We start from the raw sequence: 13,316 nt of genomic DNA on the forward strand, positions 1-13,316 counted from the left end.
ACATACGAATTAACCATGGTTACACTGAACCAAACAATTTAACCTTATCAATTAAAGATTAAAGTCACAATACATATGAATTAACCATGGTTAATTCTTAAATGTTCTGATGATTCAGAATCTTTTCTATTGGTTTCTATAGTAGAAAGACCATAAAATTCAGCCAAATAATCCAAAGCTTCTGAGTTATTGTTACAAATTTTCCACAATGATTCAACTTCACCTTTAGAGACAGTTCCCCACTTCTCACAATCATTAAGGAACTCCAACAAATTGGTATAAAATGAATCATAGTTCATTAGAAGCAAAGGAACAGGAAGTTGAGAGCCAATTCGCTCGAGTTGAATCAAAGCCATGATCTCAAAAACCTCGTCGAGGGTACCAATTCCTCCAGGAAGTACGACAACAGCTGTCCTTTCAGAGCTTCTGCATCGCACAACAGCATCCACCAACCCGTGTTTCCTTGCGGAGAAAAACCTGAGTACAAAACAGTCTATGAACTCAAGAAGCTATAAGGGGGGACTCCCTTTGATTGTTGGTCACGAAGTGAATTATTCATGTGACATGTTTGGTAGCATTTTAATTGTTATGTATAAAATTTGGCACACCAAGTATGGTGCTTGGTTACCAGCTTACAACCAAACAGCCCCTTAGAACATAAGAAAAACCATGCATTTGATGTTATGCTTACCTGCATGTAAGATAACTCTCTGATGGTAAGTATGGATGAAAATTTGTAGCCGTCCATTCCCCTGCTTCTTTACCTATCTTGAACCCGCCAACGGGCTTCCCTGCTTGTAGAGCACCTTGAGTGGCAGCATCCATTAAGCCTGGCCCAGCCCCGGACCATGTCGTACAATCTAAGAGGGTTGCAATCTACCGAACAAGTAGTATTTAGAAATTAATAGTCACAGATTCTTCTCCAAATAGTAATATTTCCTCCATTTCAATTTGTTTGCCTTACATTCCTTTTTACACTGTCTAAAAAAGAATGTCTCTTTTCCTTTTGGTAACTCTTTAATTCACCCTTTCCACTAGGCATGTTTAAAACCACAAGATTAAAGGACATGGTACATTCTACATATCTTTAGTTTACTTTCTTAAAACTCCGTGTAAGTCAAAATCAGAGAAAATTGAAACGGAGGGAGTACTTTTTTATACAAGCTACTTCATCTTTCTTTTTCTATTACTTCACCTAAACTTTGAGAAAGTTGACTAACCTTGTTCCCTAATTCAAAGGTTTTTATGTAGTGTAGATGTCCAGGACCCATCCTTGAAGATCCTAAATACACAACACCGCGACCAAGCCTGTGTATTAATTCATAGCATTGCTCAATCTCTTTCTTGACCTGCATTTTCAATAGATTGTTAGTTTCAGAAAACTTCAAAACTAGATAACTTGTGTAACGGAGATGCAACATAAGTAACCAGCCTAATTTTAAGCAATGCATCTGAAAGAGTTTTGGGTTTTTCCACTAATCATATATCAAGGCAAAATCAGATACAGAAAATTGTGCGTCAAAAATTCAGATATTCAACAATTCATAATTTAGCGACCGATTGCTACAGCTAAAATATGTGGCTAACACACTGCTGATTGAAGAAAGGGTGAGGCCATCAGAACTTCGCATGGTAATTTCTCTGATGGAAAAGCACTGGCTGACGAACTTTTTGCTCCATCAATGGAATCGTGCGACTCTTAAGTTTCCATCACTAATCAGTTAAATATAGAAATGGTGCATAGCTTCTCATACAGGTTCTTCAACTCTAATGAATCAGAGTCCATGCTGAGGTATACATACTGCTGTAAGGCGTCATACATCAGCAAGTGGTGAAAGAAAAGGTGGTGGGAGTATTAGATTCTTTTGAGCCGAACTTCAAGTGAATGTTATATACCTTAGCTACTTTAAGAAAGCAAGCCATTTCGTTTCACCGAAATCACAACCTGATGGCATAAAGTGTATTTCCTTGTACCCAGCGAGTGCCAACCCTTTCTTTGTTCAGCAACTCACTCAGTATTTGAAAGAGAGAGAGCGAAGGTATTCATCAATCACTAGAAGGAAACTTCCACTTTAAGAAACATGTTCTTGACAAGCTTGATAATTTTAAGAAACACTTTCAAAATTGAGAAAAATAGGACTCAATCTGGACACCCATGTGGCCTATGGTGATTTAAGCTGATTGTTCTTTCAATATGCTACTTTGAACAACTTCCATCCATTGCAGTTCTTCGTAGTTTCTTAGCCTATACTATCGGATGCCAGCCTATATGCCTTCGATTTCAAGCTATCTGTAATTTATAGTCAATATACATACTAGTGATGATATCATTAAATGTTCTAACCTTAGCATAAAGTAATGCTATAGGTGCATAAGATCCCAATGTGATCTACAGGAGGAATTACGAATAAAGGAACAACAATCGCTTGTTCGATCTAGCAAAAGTGGTGCTAGTTTCTTGCTGGCACTGAATCAATTTCTTAAAGCATCTAGATGTCTCAAATATGCACTCCCCTTTTAAAACATAAGAGGTAAGGGGGCCACACACTACAACGCCCTTTAGATATCCTCCACTCCTATCAACATAGAGAAAACTCAAAATTCTCAAGCCATTATCCCGCTACCTGTGCATGTGAAAGTACTTACCCAAAGATACAGATAAAAATCTTTCTTATAAGTTCGGAAAACAAGATAAATTTGTATGATTTATACATTTGACAAAGTGAGTGAATAGCGGGAAGGTAGAGAGAATCTTCAATTTTGTACTGCTAGCAAGTTCTTTAATCACTAATCTAACATTGCAGCATAAATCTAATTTCTTAGTATTGAAAGCCTCAGGTTCCAGATATGATACAGGCAAATAATCTCTTTAACTCATGAGTTCTCAAACAACAATATGAGCAGGAATTGAATATATAAATTATAGATTTCCCACGTCAAAATCCCAAGTTAGAATCTTTTTGTGTAAAATGAGATCAGACTATCCTCAAATTTGAAATTTTCAAAACAAAATCCAAGTTTGCATAATGCCAAGTTCTATCTTCCATTCAATCCAAAATGACATTTAACATCCAAAGTTAGAACCTCATTGTTTCTTCTTTTCGTTTTGACAGGTTGCAAAGTTGGAAACTTTTACCTAATTTCTACTTTAATTTACACAAATTGCTACAAAATGAAGCATTTGCAGCAACTAAATAGATTTTTTTTCCTTTTCTACTTTTTGACAAGTCCCAAAGCTGGAAACTCAACCCATTTTTTACTTAAATTTACACAAACTGAGACAAAATGAAGCATATAAAAGGAAGAGCCGCCCAGTGCACTAAGCTCCCGCTATGCACGGGGTCCAAGGCTTACCCTCGAACCAGTTAACTCCTGATCACATGACAACAAACAAAACGAAGCATATGCAGCAGCTAAATAGATAACTAAATGGGAATTTTCTCTTTTTCACATTTGACAATTTTCAAAGTAGGAAACTTCAACCCAATTTTTACTTCAGTTTACACAAATTGGGACTAAACAAAGCATAAGCAGCAGCTAATAGAACCCAAACAAAAGAAACTAGAAATGGGTTCATAAATCTATTACCTCATTAGGACTTGTTCTTTCTTCGAAATCAATTGATTCATTCTTGCAGCAAAATGAGATTCTTGATTGGTACTTGAGCTTTGGCAAGTAAAGATTAAAACCCCATGTTTCTTTTCTCATACAAGACCCCAAATTTACATCTTTCTGATGATGATAAGAGCTTCTTAGAAAAACATTAGCCATTGAAATGGTACTAACTGCAGCAAACCCCATTTTCAAGATGCCCAATAGAGGGAACAAAGCTTTCAACTTGGAATTTTGGAATTTGCACAATCTCAAAAGTTAATCAGTAATTCATCACAATATTCATATTCACCGTAATAATAAATGACCAGAAAATTTGGCCAGAAATTTTAGAAAAGACTATAATATTTATTTTTATTTTAATATAAATTGATCTTTTTATCATTTTTAATTAAAAGATATTAAAATTAAAAGGGTAAAAATGTTCAAAAAAATAAAATAACCTAGTTTGAAATATGTTATTTTACCATTCTGGCCAAAAGGATTTTTCCGTTCATATTAATTAATACTTAAAATTTGTATTTTGAAAATTAATTCATCTCGCTTTGATACTTAAAAGTGACGATTTAATTTTTTAAATATTTGATAAGTAAATTAAATAAAGTACTATTAGATTGGTGCGTGCAAATATTCAATAGAAACATCGTATCAGTGAAAACAATACAATACAATACAATACAATATATGTAACAAAACTTACAGCTTGTTTGGATGGTTGTTACCCGTTGTATTGTATTGTATTGTATTGTATTGTATGGTAAAATATAATATTTGTTTTGATGTTACTTAAATTTTATTGTACTGTGTAGTTTGAATCCATCATTAGGTAATGACGAAAAAATTCATATTATTTAATAATTATATTTTATTTTTTACCCTACATGTTCATAGTAGAAGTACCCATACCCTATTTTTCTCCTAGTTTTATTATTCAAATCATGAATTTGTGACAGTACGTAAGGATGTAGAACAATACAATCTATCCAAATATTGTATTCATTAAAACAATACAATCTATCGAAACATTATATTCATTAAAACAATACAATACAATCTATCGAAATATTGTATTAATTAAAACAATACAATACATTCTATCGAAATAATGTATTCATTAAAACAATACAATACAATCTATCGAAATATTGTATTCATTAAAACAATACAATACATTATAAAACAATACGTAACAATCATCCAAACAAAGTGTTACTTGATTGTATGATTATAATAACTTGGTTATTTCTCATAACATACATTAGAGTATAATTTAAATGTAATTACATATTTTAATAGCCAAACTATAAGAACCAAAATGTGAAAAAAAAACTATTGTAAACGATGTCGTCTAACTCAAAGGGCAATAAGGAAGGACAAAATTGGAATTGTGAAATAGCTAGGGTTTAAATTTATAAGCTGATAAAACCCAGCTCTTGTAGAGCCGTCGTCCGTCTTTGAGAACATCGAAACCCTAAGGACCTCCGTCACCGGCGACAATGGGTAATAGAATCTATTCATCATTTCATATTGTTAATTCTGCAATTTGTTTGTTTAAAATGTATAATTGGAATATCGAAGTTAATTTAATGGAAAAATTTACTGTGATATTGTGTAGGTATCTCTCGTGATTCTATGCACAAGAGACGTGCCACTGGAGGAAAGAAGAAGGCTTGGAGGAAGAAGAGAAAGTATGTACAAATTATTCATATTTAAGCAGTAATGTATTTTTTTGATAATTGGATTAACGTGATCTGCAAAATTTAGCATGATTGAGGATTTAGAGTTTATTCAGATTGTTCGATGTATAGCAGTAGATCTGGAGGCTGCTCATTTTTTATTTTTTATTAGTAATTCCTCACTTATGCGTTGATATTGCGTTATTATTTTGAATATAATGAAATTTGTACATGCATCCAATTCTATGGAGTTTAGGTTAATGATGTGTACGTATATTGCTCGTGATCTCCAAAATTGTTGTAGAGCCTGTTTAAGTGGACCTATGTTGATCGGAATCTCCAAATTTGCACTACTTTTGGAGGATTGACATTTTTGAATAGTCTGAGTAACAGATGTGGACTAAACATAACAATTCAATTGGCTTTAGGGAAGTTTTATAAAGGAAGCAGCTTTGATGAAATTTTAAAGTTTAGTTCTTTTGTCGGGGATTCCCTGTTTTTGTTGCCTAATGATATGGAGTTAGTCTAACGAATGGGCTGATACAATAAGGGAAAATGTAGAAAAGAAAGGTTTTTTGGAGAAGGAAATGTAGAAGAGAAATCAAAAAGCAAAGGAATTTAGCTGTAAGTGAAGAGAAGAAAAACATGAAAAGGGGATTGATATCTCATTGATCCGTTCCTAACAATGATGAATCTAACTGACTTAAGCCTATGCGCCAATCATTTTTCCCAGCTGATATATTACTCAAACTAACTAACAAGAAGGATATGACTAAAACGAAAAGTTACTGATGTGTACTACTGCAAACTTGGTATGCTTCCTTCCTGATTATCGGGTAGTCTCTCACTTGATCAGGGATTTTGTTAATTTCTGATATAAAGTGACTGATATGTATGAATAATCTGTCTTTTTTGTGGTTGCATTTTGAGATTGACTCCGTATCTCCTGTTTCTGTGAAGGTATGAGCTTGGCAGACAGCCAGCAAACACAAAGCTGGTGCCAAATGCTAAGACTGTTAGAAGAATAAGAGTCCGCGGAGGTAATGTGAAGTGGCGTGCTTTGAGATTGGATACTGGGAATTTCTCTTGGGGTAGCGAGGCTGTTACAAGGAAGACTCGTCTATTGGATGTGGTGTATAACGCCTCCAACAATGAGTTGGTTAGGACACAAACCCTGGTGAAGAGTGCAATTATTCAGGTTGATGCAGCTCCATTTAAACAGTGGTATCTCCAGCACTATGGAGTTGAAATTGGTCGCAAGAAGAAGACTGCTGCTTCCAAGAAGGAAGGAGAGGTATTTGATTGTCTGTTTTCAACTCCATGCTTATGTGATACTATCTTCCTTATCGATGATTCCATTATTAGGTTTATTTTATTTGTCTTGGGGAAATCATGAATGGACATTCTTAATCTTAAGAGGTTTTTTCTTTACTGTTTGTGCTGTTGGTGGCTCTAATCCAAAAAGAAGTGGAAACTGTCTTTATAATAAAGGTTGCAGCTTTAGCTTCAACCAAATTCAATGGAAGTCTTTCTCTGTTTTGATAACTTCTTTTTCATTGATCCAAACAGGAGGCTGAGGCTGTAGCAGAGGAGAAGAAGAGTAACCATGTCCAAAGAAAGCTGGAAAAGAGGCAACAGGATCGCAAGATTGACCCACATGTTGAGGAGCAATTTGCAAGTGGGCGTCTATTAGCTGCAATCTCATCACGACCTGGCCAGTGTGGTCGTGCTGATGGGTATGAATTCTCTTATCGTTATGTATATTATATTTTGGCGAAAAATGCCAAATTCCATTTTCTTACACACTTTCTTTCAACGAACTATGACAGTTACATCTTGGAAGGAAAGGAACTTGAGTTTTACATGAAGAAACTTCAGAAGAAGAAAGGGAAGGGTGCCGGTGCTGCTGCTTAGAGTTGCAGGCTCCAATTTTTAAATTATCAGAACCAATTAGATTTTGGTTTTTCTTCCCTATTCAACAGTCTCACTTCATTGAAAGGGAATGATAAACTTCTTGTATCAGAGTTAGATTCAAGTTTGTTTTGCATATGGTTAACTGAGAATTTTGAGAACAACCTACTTTATGGAAAAAAAGAATTTTGAGAACAGCCTTAATTGCATCATTAACTGTTTTCTTAATCAGTGTTAAGATGGACCTTCTGCTGAACTTTCATCTTGTTTGTTGCACTTCCAATAGATACCTTCTAACAATTCATGGGGATCACAGGTTTCATATCATTACGGGGTAGAGAAGTTGTGTCCGATAGACCCTTAATTCAAAATAAAAGTACCCCTACCTCTACGATCAATCTCTCACACATCCTCGCTGACTATTACGTCTCCTCTTCACATATCTGACTCAAAATTCAACCTCTCTTCTCTCATCGTGTTCACTATTGAAGTCACTCGTCTTACCATCAATCCATTCCCAATCAATGTGAGATTTTTACCCACTCTAACAGTAATAATGTTTAAGCCTTGACAACACATTCTTTACCCCACTGTAACAAACAACTATCAAGTCAAATTCCTTAATTAGTTTAGTATACATATCAAATGTAAATAAATATGTGGTATTGCAAACGGATACGACATCAAAACGATGGTATTGCATCATCATTTGCTACAATAAATATACTTTGAAAGAAAAAAAAATGAAGTGTCAAAATTCATGTGGAAGTTGGACTATATTTTCATATTGAGACTAGAATCTTTGTAGTAATCCAATCCAACTATACATCATTTTATTTTATTTTTGACTAATTCTAATTTTACAAGGCTATTATTTATTTTCGTCATGCTTTTGTTCTTATGACGCTAACAATTAATGGACCCCTCTCATAGATAGATATTTTTAGAAATAACACGCAAATAAGTTAATGTCAGAATATTCAAGATTTTGGTCTACTTGATTTGATTTCCCTAATTGTCATTTCATAGAATCTTGTTCTATGAAATATGGGGCGTTTTTTATTTTTCAAAGGATCTTTACACAAATAATCGGTAAATATCTTTTTATTTTCCTAGTCGATATATATATATATATATATATATATNCTAATTCTAATTTTACAAGGCTATTATTTATTTTCGTCATGCTTTTGTTCTTATGACGCTAACAATTAATGGACCCCTCTCATAGATAGATATTTTTAGAAATAACACGCAAATAAGTTAATGTCAGAATATTCAAGATTTTGGTCTACTTGATTTGATTTCCCTAATTGTCATTTCATAGAATCATGTTCTATGAAATATGGGGAGTTTTTTCATTTTTCAAAGGATCTTTACACAAATAATCGATAAATATCTTTTTATTTTCCTAGTCGATATATATAAATATATATATATAATTTTTATTTTGGTCATTGTGCCATGTAATTAATATCGAAGTCGTTGTACTCCTTCAAAAATGCTCAAATATGATTTCTAAATAGACCCTAAAAGGAAGGCAGAACGGATGTTTGAAATGGAAAATTAAACAAATATAGTCATTTGAACTGATAAAATATTAATTTATCGTCTAATATCTATAAAATTTATTAAATAACTATCTAAATTCGTTTTTTAACTTGTCTCAACTGACATTTATGTTCTCTAACTTTAGATCTGCTTAACTAGACGTACAAATCAGTTCGAGTGTATCTCACAACGTATGACGCGGTGTATTTACTTGTTCAACTTTATACAAATTTAAATAAATATCTACTTACATACCCTATAATTAAAGCGTATAAATGTTATCTAAAGTCAGATTAAATAACACGTTTATGTTTAACGGAAAAAAAATGCTTGTGAATGGAAAATGGGGAGGCATCATGGAAACGTTATGCTGACGTGAGAAGTAAATATATAAACAAAAACAAAAAGATGAAAGGTGCCTGCATCTGAAGGAAATTCCCTCTTCCTTTCATATATTTTGACTTAATTGCCAATTACACACTATATATAATAATAACACTTTATAATAAGTTGCTACACAAACCACACAAATATATACTACAAACAAAACTCATAAACAAATATAAAAGTTTTTCTAATTTAGTACTTTTAGACAAGACAAAAATGTCAATTGTAAGAGAACCTCGTTCTATTGCAAGAAAATTTTTGGCAAGGCCTCAACAAGAAGGCCTTGGAGCTGTTGTTAGAAGAAGCATTGGAAGGTATATATACACTTTTTAAATTTTTCGCTTCGATTTTGGTGGGACTATACTGAATACGTTGTTGTTTTTGAATACGATATATTTTTCATAAAGATAGAGATAAAATCTGCTTACACTCTATTTTCTTCAGACCCTATATGTGGAACTATACTAAATTTGTTATTATTGTTTAAGTCAATTACATTTCAAAATTTAATCTTCAATCAAATTTTATTGTTTTTCTCATATATTTATGTTCTACGTCGAAAATTGACATTTTTTTGTATTTTTCATATCTCAGGTTTGAGTTAAGATACTTTGATCCATTCATTGTTTTGGATGAATTCTCAGGTATGTTTAATTAAATTCTTGGATTAATTACTAACTTAATTTTTTAGCATTTTATCCATATGTTAATCTCTTCTTTTTTGTCTAATTAAAATTAATTACAGTTTCTGCTCCATCTGGTTTTCCTGATCATCCACATAGAGGTAGCAATTAGCATTCTAATTATTTAATTTGTTCTAATTTTTCCCAACTAAAATAATTTTCAAATCTCATCACTATTTTTTTCTTGAATTTTACAGGCTTTGAAACTGTCACGTACATGTTGCAGGTATTTTTATTTTCAATTTTACACTTTAAATAATTAAAAAAAAGAGAAAGAGAAGCAAATTAAGATATTAGGCTTAACCCATCGGAGCCTCTACTGGATAGACTGAACGGAATTCCTCCTATTACTTCCTCCGGTTGATACGGAACTCGTGGAAGCTGATTTAATGGACCAGCTTTGTTTGGCCCCTTAAAAGTTGACACGAAGTTTCACTGACAATATTCATTTTAAACACCTTATGTCGGCTTATTCTATTTAGTAATTAATAGTCTCTTTCACATGCTGTTGGTGTAAAAGGACTAAATTAATTTCCACGTTTCAGAAAATTAAAGGAGTAGTTGAATAAATGTGATTGTTCAGCTTAGAAGGATCAAAATAAATATTTACTTATAAGTGACTTGATTAATTTATGTTTAAACAGTCAGCACATAAATGTCCATTTTGTTTTTGTATCCTAAATTTCATGATGTTGACAATTATTTAGGTAAAAAAACAACAACATTTATATGTTAATTTCATATTAGTTGAAATCAAAGCAAGTTTTTTATATTATTATTTTGTACAACAGGGAGCTGTGACACATGAAGATTTTGATGGACACAAAGGCACAATTAAAGCAGGTGATTTACAATGGATGACTGCTGGAAGAGGAGTAGTTCATTCAGAAATGCCTGCAACTGAGGGAACTCAAAAAGGTTTACAACTATGGATTAACCTCTCCTCCAAACACAAAATGTAAGTTTATTCGGCGTTCGATATTCATATATTTTAAAGTTGATTGATTTAAATTTGCGTTGTATAAGGCTCATTAAAGAAGAAAACATATTTCTTACAAATATTATTCTAATAAGAGGCTGGCCTACACGATTTGGTGGGGGTGCACGTGCAACTACAAGTAAGATATAATTAACAGTGCACCCATGAGAAGCATGACAGTGCCCTTGTGCTGATAGTACAAGCTAAAGGAACCACCTGTGAGACCAGGGTTCGAATTGATCAGCTACTACCCTATTTCACTATTTTTTATTTGAAGTGTATCCGAAGTCTTTAAATCCTGAGTTCGCCTCTGATTCTAATATCACTATGGCTTTTAACAGGATACAACCAAGATATCAAGAAATATCAAGTGCAAACATAGGAGAAGCAACAAAAGATGGAGTAAAAGTGAGAGTTATAGCAGGAGAAGCACTAGGAATAAAATCAACTATACACACAAAAACTCCAACAATATATTTGGACTTTACTCTAAAACCAGGATCCCAAATTCAACAACCAATTCCCAAATCATATAATTCATTTGTATATATTTTAGAAGGTGAAGGTATTTTTGGTCAAGATTCAAGAACAAATTCACCTATATCTTCACATAATTTGTTGCTTTTAAGTGGATTTGGTGATGGACTTGTGGCATGGAATAAAGGGACAAAAATACTAAGGTTTATATTAGTAGGTGGAGAGCCATTGGGTGAACCAATAGCACAATTGGGACCTTTTGTGATGAATACTCAAGAAGAAATTGATCAAACTATTGAGGATTTTGAGAATTATACTAATGGTTTTGAGAAAGCTAGGTATTGGAGATCTCAAGCTAGAGTTGAGCTTGGTTATTAATTATTGATAAGTCGGAATTTACAGATTCGACTGATTCAGATTCTCGTCGCTTTTGGACCAGGAAAAGCATTGTATATCATATATATACACAGTGTATATCATTTTATTTTTAGCATAAATGGTAAAGTTGTTGGGGTTACATGTTTGAGCCGTGTAAACAACGTTATGTATATGCAAGACAAGACTGTGTAGAATAAGCTTTTGTAGTTCGATAGTTTCCGAACCCCACATATAGCAGAAACTTAGTGTATCGAATTGTCTTTTTTTTTTATCCTTTATTTTTTTGTTGTTACCATCTTTTCCTTGTTTCAATGCTCACTTTGAATATAATAAATAATTTTGAATGTCAATCATATGGCTGAATCTATTAGTATTTGCTTGTTTTTTGATATACATCTAAGACCTTATGATGGTATATAGCTCTTTAATTATTAATATTTGTAATATACAAGTCAACTTGCACATACTTTAGTTAATTTACCAATAATATTTTATTCCCTACCATTACATATACAAAACAATATTATTTATAAAAAGTTTAGATATGAATAGGAATAAATATCACTTCAACACCTAAACATTCTAAATTCATTTACCACTATACTACACTTTTGAGAACTTAAATATGTGTCACTATTACACTAAAAAATAATACAAACAAAATATAAATTTGAGAACAAATATTTATAGTCCGTCTTAAAATTATGACAAATTTATGATGTTTTTATTCTTCCGTCACATCAAAGCTTGAATTTAGGACGAATTATTTTCAGACCAACCTTTGTGTTGGGTTCTGAAGGGTGATTAGGATGTCATGCGGAAGCTTACAATTTGCAAATCATAAAGTTGATAAATCAGATAACAAAAACTTATACTAAAAATTAAAATATTATTATATCAAAACTAATATAAAGAAAAACATTGAAACTTTAGAGAGAATAAATCTCCCATAAACAAGACTCTTAAACGACTATATTGTGGATGTTATTGTTATTGTTTTAGAAAAAACAAACTTATATTTATAGAGTCCTAAAACTTTTTCTTAGTAGAAAAGAACTAGTTTCTTAAAAGGAAAGAATAAATCAAATATGAAAGAATATNTTTAGTTAATTTACCAATAATATTTTATTCCCTACCATTACATATACAAAACAATATTATTTATAAAAAGTTTAGATATAAATAGGAATAAATATCACTTCAACACCTAAATATTCTAAATTCATTTACCACTATACTACACTTTTGAGAACTTAAATATGTGTCGCTATTACACTAAAAAATAATACAAACAAAATATAAATTTGAGAACAAATATTTATAGTCCGTCTTAAAATTATGACAAATTCATGATGTTTTTATTCTTCCGTCACATCAAAGCTTGAATTTATGACGAATTATTTTTAGACCAACCTTTGTGTTGGGTTCTGAAGGGTGATTAGGACGTCATGCGGAAATTTACAATTTGCAAATCATATAGTTGATAAATCAGATAACAAAAACTTATACTAAAAATTAAAATATTATTATATCAAAACTAATATAAAGAAAAACATTGAAACTTTAGAGAGAATAAATCTCCCATAAACAAGACTCTTAAACAACTACATTGTGGATGTTATTGTTTTAGAAGAAACAAACTTATATTTATAGAGTCCTAAA

General features: G+C 32.2%; 3 protein-coding genes across 3 annotated transcripts; 2 read left to right on the forward strand and 1 right to left on the reverse strand.

Moving 5' to 3' along the window:
- LOC125875659 (uncharacterized) lies at positions 1–3,872 on the reverse strand. The gene is made up of 4 exons (XM_049556668.1): positions 3,589–3,872; positions 1,221–1,349; positions 692–876; positions 1–477 (listed from the first exon to the last, which is right to left on the reverse strand). The coding sequence occupies exons 1-4, from the start codon at positions 3,799–3,801 to the stop codon at positions 81–83; spliced, it is 924 nt and encodes a 307-aa protein (XP_049412625.1). The 5' UTR covers positions 3,802–3,872; the 3' UTR covers positions 1–80.
- Positions 3,873–4,964: 1,092 nt separating this feature from the next.
- On the forward strand, positions 4,965–7,396 carry LOC125875664 (40S ribosomal protein S8). Its single transcript, XM_049556674.1, has 5 exons — positions 4,965–5,112; positions 5,228–5,300; positions 6,249–6,582; positions 6,858–7,024; positions 7,118–7,396. The coding sequence occupies exons 1-5, from the start codon at positions 5,109–5,111 to the stop codon at positions 7,200–7,202; spliced, it is 663 nt and encodes a 220-aa protein (XP_049412631.1). The 5' UTR covers positions 4,965–5,108; the 3' UTR covers positions 7,203–7,396.
- A 1,875-nt stretch (positions 7,397–9,271) lies between these two features.
- On the forward strand, positions 9,272–11,785 carry LOC125875662 (pirin-like protein At1g50590). The gene is made up of 6 exons (XM_049556670.1): positions 9,272–9,451; positions 9,732–9,781; positions 9,883–9,921; positions 10,018–10,046; positions 10,612–10,778; positions 11,141–11,785. Exons 1-6 carry the CDS (start codon positions 9,354–9,356, stop codon positions 11,652–11,654), a joined length of 897 nt encoding a protein of 298 aa, XP_049412627.1. The 5' UTR covers positions 9,272–9,353; the 3' UTR covers positions 11,655–11,785.
- The last annotated feature ends 1,531 nt before the right edge of the window (positions 11,786–13,316 follow it).

The sequence above is a fragment of the Solanum stenotomum genome, chromosome 9 (genome assembly GCF_019186545.1).
Source record: "Solanum stenotomum isolate F172 chromosome 9, ASM1918654v1, whole genome shotgun sequence".
Lineage (NCBI taxonomy): Eukaryota > Viridiplantae > Streptophyta > Magnoliopsida > Solanales > Solanaceae > Solanum > Solanum stenotomum.

Coding starts and splice junctions, on each gene's coding strand:
- LOC125875659 (XM_049556668.1), bottom strand. CDS start 3,801: ATGGGGTTTGCTGCAGTTAGTACCATTTCAATGGCTAATGTTTTTCTA. Junction 1,350..3,588: donor AAAGAACAAGTCCTAATGAG/GTAATAGATTTA, acceptor TTGAAAATGCAG/GTCAAGAAAGAGATTGAGCA. Junction 877..1,220: donor CCTTTGAATTAGGGAACAAG/GTTAGTCAACTT, acceptor CTTGTTCGGTAG/ATTGCAACCCTCTTAGATTG.
- LOC125875664 (XM_049556674.1), top strand. Junction 5,301..6,248: donor GCTTGGAGGAAGAAGAGAAA/GTATGTACAAAT, acceptor GTTTCTGTGAAG/GTATGAGCTTGGCAGACAGC. Junction 6,583..6,857: donor CTTCCAAGAAGGAAGGAGAG/GTATTTGATTGT, acceptor TGATCCAAACAG/GAGGCTGAGGCTGTAGCAGA.
- LOC125875662 (XM_049556670.1), top strand. CDS start 9,354: ATGTCAATTGTAAGAGAACCTCGTTCTATTGCAAGAAAATTTTTGGCA. Junction 9,452..9,731: donor GTTAGAAGAAGCATTGGAAG/GTATATATACAC, acceptor TTCATATCTCAG/GTTTGAGTTAAGATACTTTG. Junction 10,047..10,611: donor CTGTCACGTACATGTTGCAG/GTATTTTTATTT, acceptor TTTGTACAACAG/GGAGCTGTGACACATGAAGA.